Source organism: Oreochromis aureus, linkage group 14 (assembly GCF_013358895.1).
Source record: "Oreochromis aureus strain Israel breed Guangdong linkage group 14, ZZ_aureus, whole genome shotgun sequence".
In the NCBI taxonomy this organism is placed as follows: Eukaryota; Metazoa; Chordata; class Actinopteri; order Cichliformes; family Cichlidae; genus Oreochromis; species Oreochromis aureus.
Window position 1 is genome coordinate 32453183 of NC_052955.1, and position 14890 is coordinate 32468072.

The following is a 14890-nucleotide window of genomic DNA, read 5'->3' on the forward strand; positions in this document are numbered from 1 at the left end:
ACACACTGAGGTTTTGAGCCTCAGTCCTGCCTGTTCACATTTTATTCTGTAAAAACTAAATTTTCACTGCTTTTATGACCTTTTTAGTGGGGAGAACATAGCTAGGATTTAATGATTTAACAAATCTTTTAAATCCTTTGTCCTCCACAATGGTAAATGGCTGGGAGTCCTCAATCACCATGCTAACCAGGTCTTCATCTATTTGAGATTGTTCTCCTGAGGAAAGACAATAAAAACAAAGCACAAATATAAATATCACACATGTAATTTATTACAGTTGTATAATATTGTTATATCATTTAGTAACATTACTGCATGCTATATTATCATGGCATTTGATGGCTCACCTGGTCTTGCTCCACAATCGGTGTTCCCCTTATTCTCATGCAAAGCTCTGTAGTGCCTAAGCATGGATGAGGTGTTGTTGTTATATCCCAGCTCCCTGGCACATAGCAAACACTTCACCTTGTACAAAAGTAAAGACAGCTTAACATAAATTGTATTGCACCATCAGTATTATGAAAATACATCTTCTGTAGAAATTTACATACCTTGTTGGGAGGAATAAGATCAAAATGTTCCCACACAGGGGAGGACATCCTCCTCTTTTTAGCTGGCTCCATTCTCTCCTGACTTTCTCTCCTCACTCTCCTAAACCTCCAAACTCTCTCCAAACTGTCTCCAAACTCTCACTAACCGCAACTCTCCATCAAACACCCACATTTTGAATGAAGTCTGAGGGGTTTATATTGCTATCATAGCTTGCGGCAAAGTTCGAACCACTTCCTGAACCAGTCACGTGGTACAGCCGGGCAGCGAGGCTTCGGACGTCATCATTTTCAGCTCCTCCCATAAATGAAGCAAGCCTCGATACGCGCATCGCGGAAACGCCCCCTCCATTACTCGACACAAGCTTCGAAGCCTCGATACAGAACGTCCCATCACTACTTTTGGGTCCACGATTCCTGTCTGCACACAGCCTACATCTAACAGAAGATCGCGACCAGAACATGGACCCCGCAGACATTTTCACCTCGGAATACAACGCTGAGATGGAGCGGATGGTGAGCCTGCTCGACCGCATCGCCCAATCACCAGATTTAAGGACCATGGCAGTTGGGCTGAGTGCGGTAGATGCCATCATTCGATATAACCCTCAGCTTAGCCAGTTTGCTAAGGACACTAAGTTGGATGGCACCATTACTGCCTGGAGAGAGCAAGTCAGGGCTAGTGAGCTTGTTCTCTCACTCACTAAATCTTCCCCACCGCTGCCCCAGGTCAACACACACTCTCCACCTGCCTCAACACTGCCACGGACTTCCTCTCCCTCCCCACACCAGCCGGGACCTCGTTCGCCTGCCTTTTTCCTGGCGGCTATGTGGTCGGAGGATGAGGAGGAGGTCTCCGTTTCTCCACCGGTTCCTGTTTCCTCATCCCGAAGGAAACAGCATTCATGCCGCCGCCACTCCAGAACTGTTGAGCAAACTCCTCTCAGGGGAAACGGTGACTGTTTATTGCATGCTCCATTTGAGCATTCTGACTCTGGACATTCTGACATCACACCCACTGTGAGTAACATTGTGTTTCACTCTGAGGATTCTGTTTCACCTGAGCCAGCTAATACAGAGACTGTTAGCCAAGTCGCTTCTTTGGATTGTTTAGTTTTCCAGTCATCTGTTCTGCAACCTGGTCCTGCTGGAGGGTCCGAGGTGCCCGTCTGGCCTTCATCTGTTGTTTCCGCTAGGGGTTCTGGAGAACCGCACCAGCCTTTGTTTGCCTCCGCTGGAGGGTCCGAGGGGCCCGTCCAGCAACAGCAACCTGCCTCCGCTGGAGGGTCCGAGTGGCCCGTCCAGCCTTCTGCCTCTGCTAGAGGGTCCGAGGGGCCCGTCCAGCCTTCTGTTCCCGCTGGGGGTTCCGGAGAACCGCACCAGCCTTTGTTCGTCTCCGCTGGAGGATCCGAGGGGCCCGTCCAGCCTTCTGTTCCCGCTGGGGGTTCTGGAGAACCGCACCAGCCTTTGTTCGTCTCTGCTGGAGGGTCCGAGGGGCCCGTCCTGCCTTCTGTTCCCGCTGGGGGGTTCTGGAGAACCGCACCAGCCACCTGCCTCCGCTGGAGGGTCCGAGGGGCCCGTCCAGCCACAGCCATCTGCGGCTCCCACGCCGTCGCCTGCAGCGCCACCATCTGCGGCTCCCACGTTGTCGCCTGCAGCGCCACCATCTGTTTCGTCGCCTGCAGTGCCATCCTCGTCTGGTCCAGCCTCCGAGTCTTCAGCTTCGCCTGTCCGGCCTGCTCGGCCTGTCCGGCCTGCTCGTCCTGCTCAGCCTGTCCGGCCTGCTCGTCCTGTTCGTCCTGCTCGGCCTGCTCGTCCTGCTCGGCCTGCTCGTCCTGTCCGGCCTGCCCGGCCTGCTCGGCCTGTCCGGCCACCTTCCGGGCCTCTGATTGGACGTCATCGCCGTCGTGGACGGCCCCCTGAACTACGTCGCCGCCGGTGCCTCCCGCCCGGCCGGCCTCCTGACCTGCTCCGTCGCCGCCGGTGCCTCCCGCCCGCCCGGCCCCCTGAACTTTTTTCTGGGCTCTTGGGCCATCAGCCTCCGGGCCGCCCCCCTGAACTGCCCGGGTTTGGACTATTGTGCCGTCAGCCTCCGGGCCAGCCCCCTGAACTTTGTGGGACCTTTTTTCCTGGCCGCCTGCACCTGTTGTGAGCCTTTTTGTTCTGTTGCTTTCCAGGCTCCAGTGTTTGCACTTTTTTTTGTTTCTGGCTCCTTGTGTTTAGTTTGTTTTGGTCCCTCCATCTTGAACCCCCGCCGCCCACCCTGGTTGGGTTGATTTTGTTTTGGTGTTTCGGGTTGGGCTGTCTGGGTGCCAGCCCTTTAGGGGGGGGTACTGTTAGGATGCCTGGGTCGTTGACCCAGAGGTTTTGAGTTTATTATATTATTTATCATTTCTAGTCTTTGGTATCTTTGTTAGAGTTCTGTCTTATGGTTTATGTCTCTGTGTAATCCTTAGTTGCTATATCCCCGTGTCCAGTCAGTGTCTGTGTCTGCCCTGGTCCCACGTCTCTGTTCCCTCTGTTGCAGTGCCTGCGTGTGAGTCTGTGTCTTTAGTTCAGTCTGTGTTATGTTTCCTGTTTTATTTTGAAGGTCCATGTCTGATGTTAATGTATCTGGTTTTGCTTCCCCTTGTCTCGTTAGGCCTGATTTGCCCCAGCTGTGTTTCCCTCCTGTTACCCATTCCCTGATTGCTCCCTCTGTGTATTTAAGCCCTGTGTTTCTCTGTGTCCGTGTCGCGATCTACTGTTTATTATGCTGTGTGTTTTGTCTGCTTGCCTGAGTTTATGTTTGAAGTCTCAGTTCTGGTACCTTTTTTAGTTCAGCATTAAAGCTGTTTTTGAGTTTACTTTGTGCCTCCGAGTGTCTGCACTTTTGGGTCCACGATTCCTGTCTGCACACAGCCTACATCTAACATGTAACTGTGGTGCTTACAAGGAAATAGTTTAGGAACTCCCCAGATAGCAAGACGACATTGAATCTATGTTGATTTTTCATCCGAACCGTCGTATATGGTCGGGGTTGAAATGCCAATGTTGTAACAACATTGAAATACTGTGGTAAACCGACGGTCTTACTATAGGGACGTTGTAACAATGTTGATTTACCGTTGTTTTTTTGTCATTGATATTTGATCTATTTGTAGTCGACCAGGTGACAACAACAACGTCGAGAAAACGTCTATTTATAGTTGACGATCATTCGGCTCCGGTCACCATCAAAAACCATCGATTTCTAGTTGAGCAATAAATTGCATTGCAACTGATCGGGTATAAAGTACCAGAGAAAGTAGATTTATTGTTCATTTGTTATCAATGACTTGGTCTAGTTCACCAGCTTTAAAAAATCGTGTCTATGTGCAATTTATGTATAGTTGACCGGGAAATTAAAGCAGCGATCACTTGGACTATTCCGCAGCACCCCTCTCACATTGGTACATCCCCCCAGGTATTCATTGTCTTCTACAGTAGAGCGGGACATTTGATTTACTCTCAGCAGAATTGACCGGAGAAGGCATCAGTTCATGCACTGCACTGGCCTGCACCACGATTAGTATAAGGTAAGAATGAATGATTTTTTTCCTACTCGTTATTTCCATGTTTGCATTTGAATAACAGTAAAAAACTCGTTAATGTTGTACATTAACAAGTTTTTTACTGTTATTTACGTTGCTCCTACAAAATGTGGGAGCCCGAAATTGTGTCTACTTCTTACAATCCGGCAACAAATAAATTGCACTGCGAACAAAGTATATCAACAAAGAAAACATTTTCGTTTCATAATTTCTTCGTTATATTCCCTTACAAAGTTAGCTTTAACGCTTCGAGGTTTCCTTTGTTCTTGCCGTCGCCTCGGCGCTTGACCCAGACTTTCGCTCTGTAGTTGCTTAGTACTACAAAAAATTCTAAATCTGTGATATATGATTGATAAACGTAATGGTAACTGTATAAATGTGTTCAAGGACTTTGTTACTTTTAATGATTGGAGAGCACCCGCTTCAATTCGCACTCAATTCAAACTTTACGTTGCACGCTCACCTAACTTTACGTTGCACGCTCACCTAACTTTACGTTGCACGCTCACCTACCAATTGCGTTTGCACCTTTCGTCCACACGTAAACAGCGTTTTTGGTCACTGAAAATGGAGATTTCTAAAAACGCCTGCCAGGGTGGATATTTTCGAAAACTCCGTTTTTGCATTTATGTGTGGACGAGAAAAACGGAGAAAATGCAGCGTCAAAGGTCTGCGCCAATTTTGACGTCACACTGTGCGCCACGTTTTTGTCTCAGTGCCATGAATTCCTACAATGGCAGACTTAGACAAAATACTGTTAATTTTAGTATATTCAGTGTTTAAATGCTTACATATACACACACAGTAACTGTCCTTCACACATAGGACTAAGTGAACACTGTGATACGTCTGACCTTCAGTCGAAGCTGAAACTCAGACCAGTCATAAAAGAAAGCACAAGTAAAACTTTTTTTATTCACAAACATATCTTTGATTGTTAAGAATTTATAATCTTGTCTTTTGTACATATCTGTGATGCTTGAATACTGCAATATAACCACATAATATAGTCCAAAAAGTGTAAGTTTGTAAACTTTTTAAAAATGCAAAGCCGTGTACACTTGTGCACTTCAAAAATTCCTTGTATACTGTACCTTCTTGCACATCTCCATTTCCTGTGTGTGTTGTTATAAATCAAACTGTAACTTTAGGAAAAAATATGCCAAAAGAACATTTGTAATTACTTATGAACTTTTTCTACTTATTTCTTTAGACCAAATCCCCTGTACACATATAGTGACTCAGAGGATGAGCAGCCCACAAAAAAACGGTTTCCCCAGGCACCTCGAGTGAAAATACCAGGTAATAAAATAATGTCTAGTGTCTGTGTACATATCTGTGTGTGACACATGGAAACTTTTGGACAAGTTGTCTGTATTCTTAAATACTTTAAAAATTTATCTTTTCTAAACAGCCCTCACCACTCCCCAGTCTTCCCCCCAGCCCACTGACAGCAGGCATCATAATGCCCCGCCCAGCTTCCGGCACCTTTCGCCACTCCGGCAGAACACTCCAAACGACACAGCTTTGCAATCTCCCCAGCATGCAGAGTCTGATGTCGAGGCCTTCCCTATAGATGGTATGCTTTTAAAACTGTTTTAAAGCTGAATCACAATGTCATTGTGCACTTATCTTCAAAACACCAGTTTATACTCCTGAATGTCATCTTGTTGTGATTTGTTTTTCTGTAGATTCCAGAGACTCTGTGAGGCCACTATTACAAGGCAAGTTCGAACATCTTGGAATTTCAGATTTTACATGGTATAAATGGTAAATGGCCTATATTTGTATAGCGCTTTAACTAGTCCTTAAGGACCCCAAAGCGCTTTACACATTCAGTCATCCACCCATTCACACACACATTCACGCACTGGTGATGGCAGCTACATATACAAATATCATATATATGTGACAGGCAAAAACTAGCAAACACTTTTAGCAGTTAAAACAACTAATACTTGAATGCAGAATGTTACACCATCACTTATGGATATATTAGTTTTTCGCCTCTCACTGCTTAAGCCATTAATCTTTCTGGAATTGTTCTTTGAAACAGATGCGACTTCACAAAAGATATTAACTATGCTGTCAGACCTGACGAGATCTCTTAACGAACTCCGTGAGGAGGTCAGAGCCATCCGTAACACCGGCTCCAATGAATCGGTAGATGCTGGGGTACTCCCTTTGGATTTGCCCTTGCACAACATTGAGGAGCTAAACAATGCAGAGGCAGCTCTTCAATCGCAAGAGGCAAATAAGGCAATGGTAAGTATATAAAGCTTATGTACACTTTGTAACTATAAAGTGTAATAGCTGTCAGATGTGATTTAAATGCATAACAACGGCATACACATAAGCACTTGCATACACATTTAAGACATGAGACACGCTAATTCCATCTCTTAAAATGTGTCTATAGGTGAGACACTTTGCCTTGATTGGAGGGACGACACTGGAGGTGCAAGTCCGCCGTGTAATGGCTTATGCCATCACAAACGAGCTGGCCTCAGTACTAAACTGGGCAGGGAAAAAAACAAAGGACCAGACGAAGCAAAAAAGGGCATTTAAAGATACTGCGCTGTGCAGATGCATATTTGGTAAGTTTTACCGTTTATTGTAGTTTTATGAGCCTAAAGTGAACAATAAAGAGATCGATTGATCTGCTGGGTGTGTTTCACATGTCCTATGTCCGGTTTTTGCTATATTACTTTGTCTTTTTTAATAACAAGACTTTCATGTCTGGTTAATCTGGAGATGGAGTCTTTGGTCTTTGGCTTGTTTAGTCCCCGGGTTGTAGTTTGTACAGCCCGAGGACCCCATGTTTATTTTGTTTTAAAGGATGCACGGCACACCATGCTAAGACTTATCAGTTTTTCCACTCATAGCTCTTTGGGAATCAAATGCGGCAGTTTGCAGATTTACGCCTGGTGACTTTCGTTTATCAGCCTAGGAGTTTACATACTTTCTCCCTGCTGAAGACAGATAACAAGAGCTTATTCATGTGCTCTAATTCACTTTTTTTTTTTTTTTTTTTTGTGTGTGTGTGTGTGTGTGTGTGTGTGTGTGTGTGTGTGTGTGTGTGTGTGTGTGTGTGTGTATTTTTGTCCTAGATGGCCTGACGCAGCAGTTAGGGGCAAACTCTGTCAGAGTTTGTCTTTGCACAGGCAGTGCAGAAATGGCTCCGATACGCCCCAGACCGTTTGGGTGGCGCAGGATGCACATCATCCATCCCCATCCCGGAGTAAAAACTACAAAGCCATGTTAAAATATAAATGTAAATAGAAAACTGTGTTTTAATAAAGTATTTAGAAAACGAAACATGTCTATTGACCTTTTTTTGTTTAGTTTTTTTTTTTCTCTGTGACATCACATGCAATGCTTTCTTATTTTAGGATATTAATATTGACATGTTACATTGTGAGACATTTGATTTTTATAAAGGGTGTCCAGTTTGAGGAATAAGTGCAATTATGTGTTTAGGTGGTTTAAGTATTGATGGAAACATGCAGTAGTTTAGTATTGGTTAAAATAACTATAAAGAAAGGTAGATTTCCAGTCATGATTTAACTGTTGTTTTAATAAAAAAACAACTGTGCGAAAGAGGTGGAAAATCAACACCATAGCTCAACAGTGTTTCAATATCAGAATCTGACATTGTTTCAATGTCAACAGTATTAGAAAATGTAACGTCGAATCAATGTCAGGTTTCAACATTGATTCAACATCAAAACCTGACGTTGTTTCAACGTTAAAAATGGGTGCAAGAGTGACGTTAGGTCAACGTCACACCTCAACGTTGATTCAATGACGTCGCCTGATATTGACTCAACATTGTTTCAATGTTTCCTTGCTATCTGGGTCATTCTTGTCCAAAGAGGTAACACATAGGTAGCAGTGACAATCTGAACACCTGAGCCTGAAGAGGTAGTACTTGTTGTTTCTGTGAAAAAGCTCCAAGCCAGTAGGACTCTGTCTCAACTTTGGTTGTTTGTTACATTTTGGAGACATCTGTGCTGTTGTTTTAAAATCATAAAGTATAGTCTTCCATGGAAAACTGAACAGTAACATTTGTATGTTTGAAAATCTGTGGTTTGACTATATGAAAACTTAAGCAAACATTAATTTTGAATGATAATGATGTTTATATGATGAGTATATCAGCCAAGACGTAATAGCAGAAAAGACAACTTGTAAAATTAGATTTTTAAAAAATGTATGTTTATTTCATTAAACTTATTAGTTTAGGTGGCAAATGTATCTAAATGCAGTTTGTACAATAACATATTTATATCCTGGTCCCAGCTGGTCTGTTCATAAACAGAATTTGCATAGTAAAAATAATGTGCCCCTTTTAAACACATGAGTTTTACAAATAAATCTTAATTTAAATCTTCACCAAGTGTCACATCTGATCGTAGGGACTCAAGAGCAGAGCGGGTTGACGTCTCCAAAAACAGTTTATTTACAACACCAGTGCACAATATATACAGTGAAGGGAAAATCCAAACTCCAAAGGACCACGGGGAAGCTCTCTCACACTCGATCTCGTCTTCTCGCCCAAACTCACACACGCTCGCACTGCAGGGAGGTCACAGGTCCGGGGAGGAAACTGTAGCACAAGAAAAAGAAGTCACTCACGAATCACGAATCACAAAAACACTAAAGTACAGATTCACAGGAACTGGGAGAATCACTAACGTCTATAGTACAATCATCTAGCCTCAAATAGTGGACAGGTAATGACTGCTGATTGTGGACAGGTGTGTGGGCCAAGGGCAGGAGCCCACAGTGAGCTCCGCTCGGGCAGAGAGGGAGAGAGAGAGAGAAACAAAAAAAGAAAACAAACACATGTAGCCTTGCGGGGCCGGCTGGGCAGGCATGGAGACTATGATTTATTGTGCAAAAAATGCATTTAAATATTTCCAGTATGTCATTGTTTTATTCGTCATACGCTGTCGTCAACACCAACATCCATGTGAACATTCAAAGCTAGAACTGGAGACCGTGGGTTGAGTTATTTGTCTGATAACCACCTTCGTGTGACCTCTTAGCCTGACAAATATTTGCTGAATTGATGATTTTCATTTCAGGTTTCTCAGTCTTATCTTTACTTATACTTCTTTTTATTTTGCACAGAAAGATTTGACCTTTAGTTGTTAAACATTGGACTGAGCACATACACATTCATTTATGGTCACATTTTCCCCCCGCGGTCATAAAAGGAGCGGTCTCTTATCAGTGGTTCCTCCTTATCACATCTCTTTATCTAGGTAGCACCATTCTCTGCTTTCATTTTCATTCTTTCTCCTCTCCTGTCACGTAGAGTGTTTCTCTTAAAAACTGTTGTGCTACAGTCTAATACCACAGAAAGAAAACTTTCAGGAAAAAATGCTTTGTGTTTTTAAGTTGTTTGGTTGTAATGAGATCAGTGGAGAACAACTTTTTATTTTTTCACCAGCTACAGTTTGACAGTTTGCTGAGTCTTGACTTGTAACACACTAGTAACAGTTCAAATGTTAGGTTTACTGTGTGTTTTTATACCATCAACTCAACTTCAGATACATATGTAAAAAAAACTATTAAACCTGATGTGTTAACAACTTCCTCTTTCCGCATCGTAACTAGGGATGGGTATTGTTTAGGTTTTATCAGATACTGGTGCCAAATCGATGCCGGTGCTTAAACGGTGCTCGAACCGGTGCTTAAAGAATGGAGAACACAAACTTTGTCCAAAAACCTCTTATGTTTTTATTTTTAGCAGTCTCTTTTTTTCTGCAAAATGATAAGAACCGTCCAGCCCCACGCACGGGGCGATCTGCGCTAACTCGCTAATGGAGATTTACCACACCCGCAGTAGATGTGCTCGGTGTGAGGTCTTGCAGCAAGCTATCAAATACGGTGCATTTCTCGGCTTTTAAAAAACGCTATGCGTCGCCAGGTGTTTTGTCAGATTTGGGGTGTTACCTCCTTTGCACAGTATCACCTTAACCTCTTAAGCCCCAAAGAGATTTCTGAGCTTCCTGCTCGAAAATGCAATGCCCAAATTTAATTGATTATTTCTCTGCAATTACAAACTGTCACGGCTGCTGAGGCGAGCCGTGTGGTGTTGGAGGAAGGAGGACCCAAGATGCAAGCAGTGGATGAAAATGCTGGTGAAGTTTATTTACAGGGTGGAGTAGTGGCCAACAAGCAGTGGAGTATGACAAATAACTGATGACACCTAAACTGGGAGAACTAACATAACAGACCTGGGAACATACGAAAAAGGGATGAGAGGCAGAGACGCGAGACGGCGAACAGGAACCATGGAACACGGAGCAACGCAGACTGGCCTTGAGAGTAACACAGACGAACCGGCAACAGGCAGGAGAACATACAGGGCTTAAATACACACACAGCGCAGGAGGCCAAAACAGTTCAGTTCCGGAGGCCGACCATGCGAAAGGCAGCGGCAGTGGGGCAGGTCCGGAGACCGGCCACGCAGTAGGCAATGGCGTGGAAACAGTTCTGGGGGTCGACCGTGTGGACGGCAACGGTGTAGAAACAATTCTGGAGGCCGACCGTGCTGGCGGCAACGGCGGCGAGGCAAACGAAGGCAGTCTGGAGGCCGGCCACGCGGGAGGCAGTGGCGGCGATGCCCAATCATCGGCCCGGAAGGGGGCCGTCCACGACGGCAAGGACGTCCAGTCATTGGCCTGGAAAGCGGCCGGACCGGACGAGCAGGACGGACAGGACGAGCAGGACGAGCAGGAGACGTTGAAGCTGAAGCGGAGGCTGGACCAGGCGAGGACGAAGCCGTAGCTGAAGCTGGTGCTGGTGCTGGCGACGCTGGAGCTGGCGACGAGGAGGCTGCTGCTGCAGGCGACGCTGGAGCTGATGCTGAATCTGGGCCAGGCGAAGCTGGAGGCTCGGAGGCTGGACCAGACGAGAATGGCGCTGCAGGCGACGGCGTGGAAGCCGGAGATGTTGCCGCTGCAGGCGACGGCGTGGAAGCCGGAGATGTTGCCGCTGCAGGCGACGGCGTGGAAGCCGGAGATGGTGCCGCTGCAGGCGACGGCGGAAGCCGGAGATGGTGCCGCTGCAGGCGACGGCGTGAAGCCGGAGATGGTGCCGCTGCAGGCGACGGCGTGGAAGCGGAGATGGTGCCGCTGCAGGCGGCGGCGCGTGGAAGCCGGAGATGGTGGCGCTGCAGGCGACGGCGTGGAAGCCGGAGATGGTGGCGCTGCAGGCGACGGCGTGGAAGCCGGAGATGGTGGCGCTGCAGGCGACGGCGTGGAAGCCGGAGATGGTGGCGCTGCAGGCGGTGATGTGGATGCTGCAGGCGGTGATGTGGATGCTGCAGTTGAAGTGAAGGCTGATGAGAAGACTGCTGCAGGCGAGGCTGAAGCGGAGGCGGAGGCTGAAGCCGAGGCTGAAGCTGGACCAGGCGAAGACAAAGCTAATGCAGAGGCTGGGTCAAACGAAGCTGATGACGCTGAAGAGGAGGCCACTGCAGGCGACGCCGAAGCCGATGAGGCTGGACCAGGCGAAGCTGAAGCGGGAGCTGGACCGGGCGTCGCTGCAGACGAAGACAGCGGGGCTGGACCAGGCGACGGCGAGGGTGGAGCTGAAGCAGAGGCCGGGCCAGGCGGAGCTGAAGCAGAGGCCGGGCCAGGCGGAGCTGAAGCAGAGGCCGGGCCAGGCGGAGCTGAAGCAGAGGCCGGGCCAGGCGGAGCTGAAGCAGAGGCCGGGCCAGGCGGAGCTGAAGCAGAGGCCGGGCCAGGCGGAGCAGAGGCAGAGGCCGGGCCAGGCAACACTGCAGCTGGCGGAGATGAAGGGGCTGCTGCAGCTGGCGAGGATGAAGGGGCTGCCGCAGCTGGCGAGGATGAAGGGGCTGCCGCAGCTGGCGAGGATGAAGGGGCTGCCGCAGCTGGCGAGGATGAAGGGGCTGCCGCAGCTGGCGAGGATGAAGGGGCTGCCGCCGCTGGCGAGGATGAAGGGGCTGCCGCCGCTGGCGAGGATGAAGGGGCTGCAGACAGCTGGACGGGCTCCTCGGGCCCTCCAGCTGAGACAGTCACAGAACCAGCGGGCACAGGGGCCCCTGGCAGGAACAAAACAGAACCAGCAGGCACACGGGCCTCTGGCAGGGACAGAACGGAACCAGCAGGCACACGGGCCTCTGGCAGGGACAGAACAGAACCAGCAGGCACACGGGCCTCTGGCAGGCACAGAACAGAACCAGCAGGTGCGGGGACCTCTGGCAGGCACAGAACAGAACCAGCAGGCACACGGGCCTCTGGCAGGGACAGAACAGAACCAGCAGGCTCACGGGCCTCTGGCAGGGACAGAACAGAACCCAGGCTCAGGCTCAGAACAGCAGGCTCTCTGGCGGAACAGAACAGAACCAGCAGGCTCACGGGCCTCTGGCAAACACACAGCAGACTGCAGCTGCACGGAGCATTGATTCTGCTCAGGCAGTGACTGCCGCTTGCAGTCCTCAGCTGGCTTCTTAACCTCAAGGGGTCCAGAGTCTGCTGGGGGCTGAAACCCAGCCTCTGGGGAGGCCCTGGAGTGTATCTCAGTCTCAGAACTGGCCAGTTCTTGAGGAATGTCTACAGGATTGTTTGGTTTTTCTCTCTGCCTGGAACGAATGGGTGAACAACGGTTTCTCTCGGGTTGAATCAACCTAGCTTGCTGTACGGGAGGAGTCAGTGAAGATGATGGCTGAACAGGTGGCTGAGCTGAGGGCGACTGAAGCAAAGGTTGAGACAATAATGGTGGAGAAGTTGGGGACTGAACGGATGATAAGGCTAATGATTCTTCTGCCAACCGGGCTACTGACTGGGCTAGGGATTGTAACATGGTTTGTAATATGTCTGGCTGTGGCTGTAATTGAGCCATGGATTGTGAGGCCGAATGTGGTGGAGGTGGCGACTGGACTTTTGGCCGGGCGACTAACTGAGCTTGAGGTTGCGGCTTGAAAGAATAAACAGTCTTGGTATGATCAGAGCTGGTGTTAATTGTCTCTGGGGTGTATGCCACAGTTTTAGCAGACTCTGGGTTAACTGACATGGGTTTAACAGGCTCCGAAGAAACAGAAGAACAACAGCCCTTTGCTTTCACTGAAGTCTTAAAAATGCCCACCTGAGAGAGATCAGTTACCACGAAGGTAGGTAAGCTTCGCGAATTAGCTCCCACTGACACACCCCGAACAACCCCAGAAGAAAAAGTCTCAAAGTTCAAATCAGAGCTGTTATCCTTGTTACTCACCACAGTCGGCCGCTCCGATATCCCGGGTCCGACTGTGGCGGCGCCGACGGGCGTGAGCGGCGTTTCCCATTTGAAGGCTGGACCGACGGGCCGGGCTGAACGCCTCCGCCGGGACAGGCGGTGAAGCATGAGTTGCAAGGTGGGTGGTAGCAACCGGGGGGAGAAGACGAAGCTCGTTCAGGACAAAATTCTGTGCGAGCGGGTGAAGTGAGCTGAGCAACCAGGGGAGACCAGAAACTAAGCGCTGTAGCCGAACAGCTATGGCTTAGCGGAACTCTCTCCCCTCATGCTCCAGCCATAAGTTAATTAGTTTGTCTACCGAGTAAATAATGTCCTCCCGGAGCTCCTCGGGCGGGTTGACTGCTGCTGGGTCCATTGTGGCCGGTTCGTACTGTCACGGCTGCTGAGGCGAGCCGTGTGGTGTTGGAGGAAGGAGGACCCAAGATGCAAGCAGTGGATGAAAATGCTGGTGAAGTTTATTTACAGGGTGGAGTAGTGGCCAACAAGCAGTGGAGTATGACAAATAACTGATGACACCTAAACTGGGAGAACTAACATAACAGACCTGGGAACATACGAAAAAGGGATGAGAGGCAGAGAGACGCAGACGACGAACAGGAACCATGGAACACGGAGCAACGCAGACTGACGCAGAGTAACACAGACGAACCGGCAACAGGCAGGAGAACACACAGGGCTTAAATACACACACCAGTAATCAGGGAATGGGCAACAGGAGGGAGACACAGCTGGGAGAAATGAGGCTAACGAGACAGGGGAGAGGTAAAACTGAACACACTGACATGAGACATGAACTTTCAGAATAAAACAGGAAACACAGACACAGAACCAGACAGGACACTGAACTAGACAGGCAGACTCACGAGCGGACACAGTGACACCATAGACAGACGGAGGGAACACAGAAGTGGGAGCAGACAGGCACAGAACAAAACCTTAACAAATGGCAAACCTCAACCAAAGATAACAGGATAAACAAGCACAGGAAATAATATAAAGAAACACAAAACACTGAGTAGACAGACTCAGGACCATGACACAAACTCTGTGCTTACAATCTTGGTATCAAAATAAAGCTAACACTTTTGAAATTTCATTGCGGTGTAAATATTGAAGCAGATATTACTGTGTCAAAGTTACTGAGACTGGAACACAGAAAAAGTAAGTAGATTTTATCCTCGCCTATTTTAAAAAAAATTTTTTTTTAGCATATAACCCTTTTAAAACTATGCCTGAGTTCACATTTCATTACAGAAATTCAGTAACCAACATATAAACATCATCTGTGCAAAGATTTATGTTTCTAAAGTGAAACAGTGAAAAATTACAGCACTGTCAATACATGAATATTCAGACGTTGTACAAAAGTGTCCAATTTTGGCACACAATTGGACACCATGCCAGTTGAAATTTTTAGGTATTTAAGAGCAGAAATTAATTAATTTTATTAACATGCTTAAAAATGCTTTTTTTTAAAATACATTTTTGAAGAATTAACAT

At 47.6% G+C, this 14890-nt stretch overlaps 1 protein-coding gene across 1 annotated transcript; it reads left to right on the forward strand.

Moving 5' to 3' along the window:
* Positions 1 to 6201: 6201 nt before the first annotated feature.
* On the forward strand, positions 6202 to 10921 carry LOC120443539. Its single transcript, XM_039622400.1, has 4 exons — positions 6202 to 6385; positions 6540 to 6717; positions 7231 to 7380; positions 10566 to 10921. The coding sequence occupies exons 1-4, from the start codon at positions 6203 to 6205 to the stop codon at positions 10919 to 10921; spliced, it is 867 nt and encodes a 288-aa protein (XP_039478334.1). The 5' UTR covers position 6202.
* Positions 10922 to 14890: the final 3969 nt, after the last annotated feature.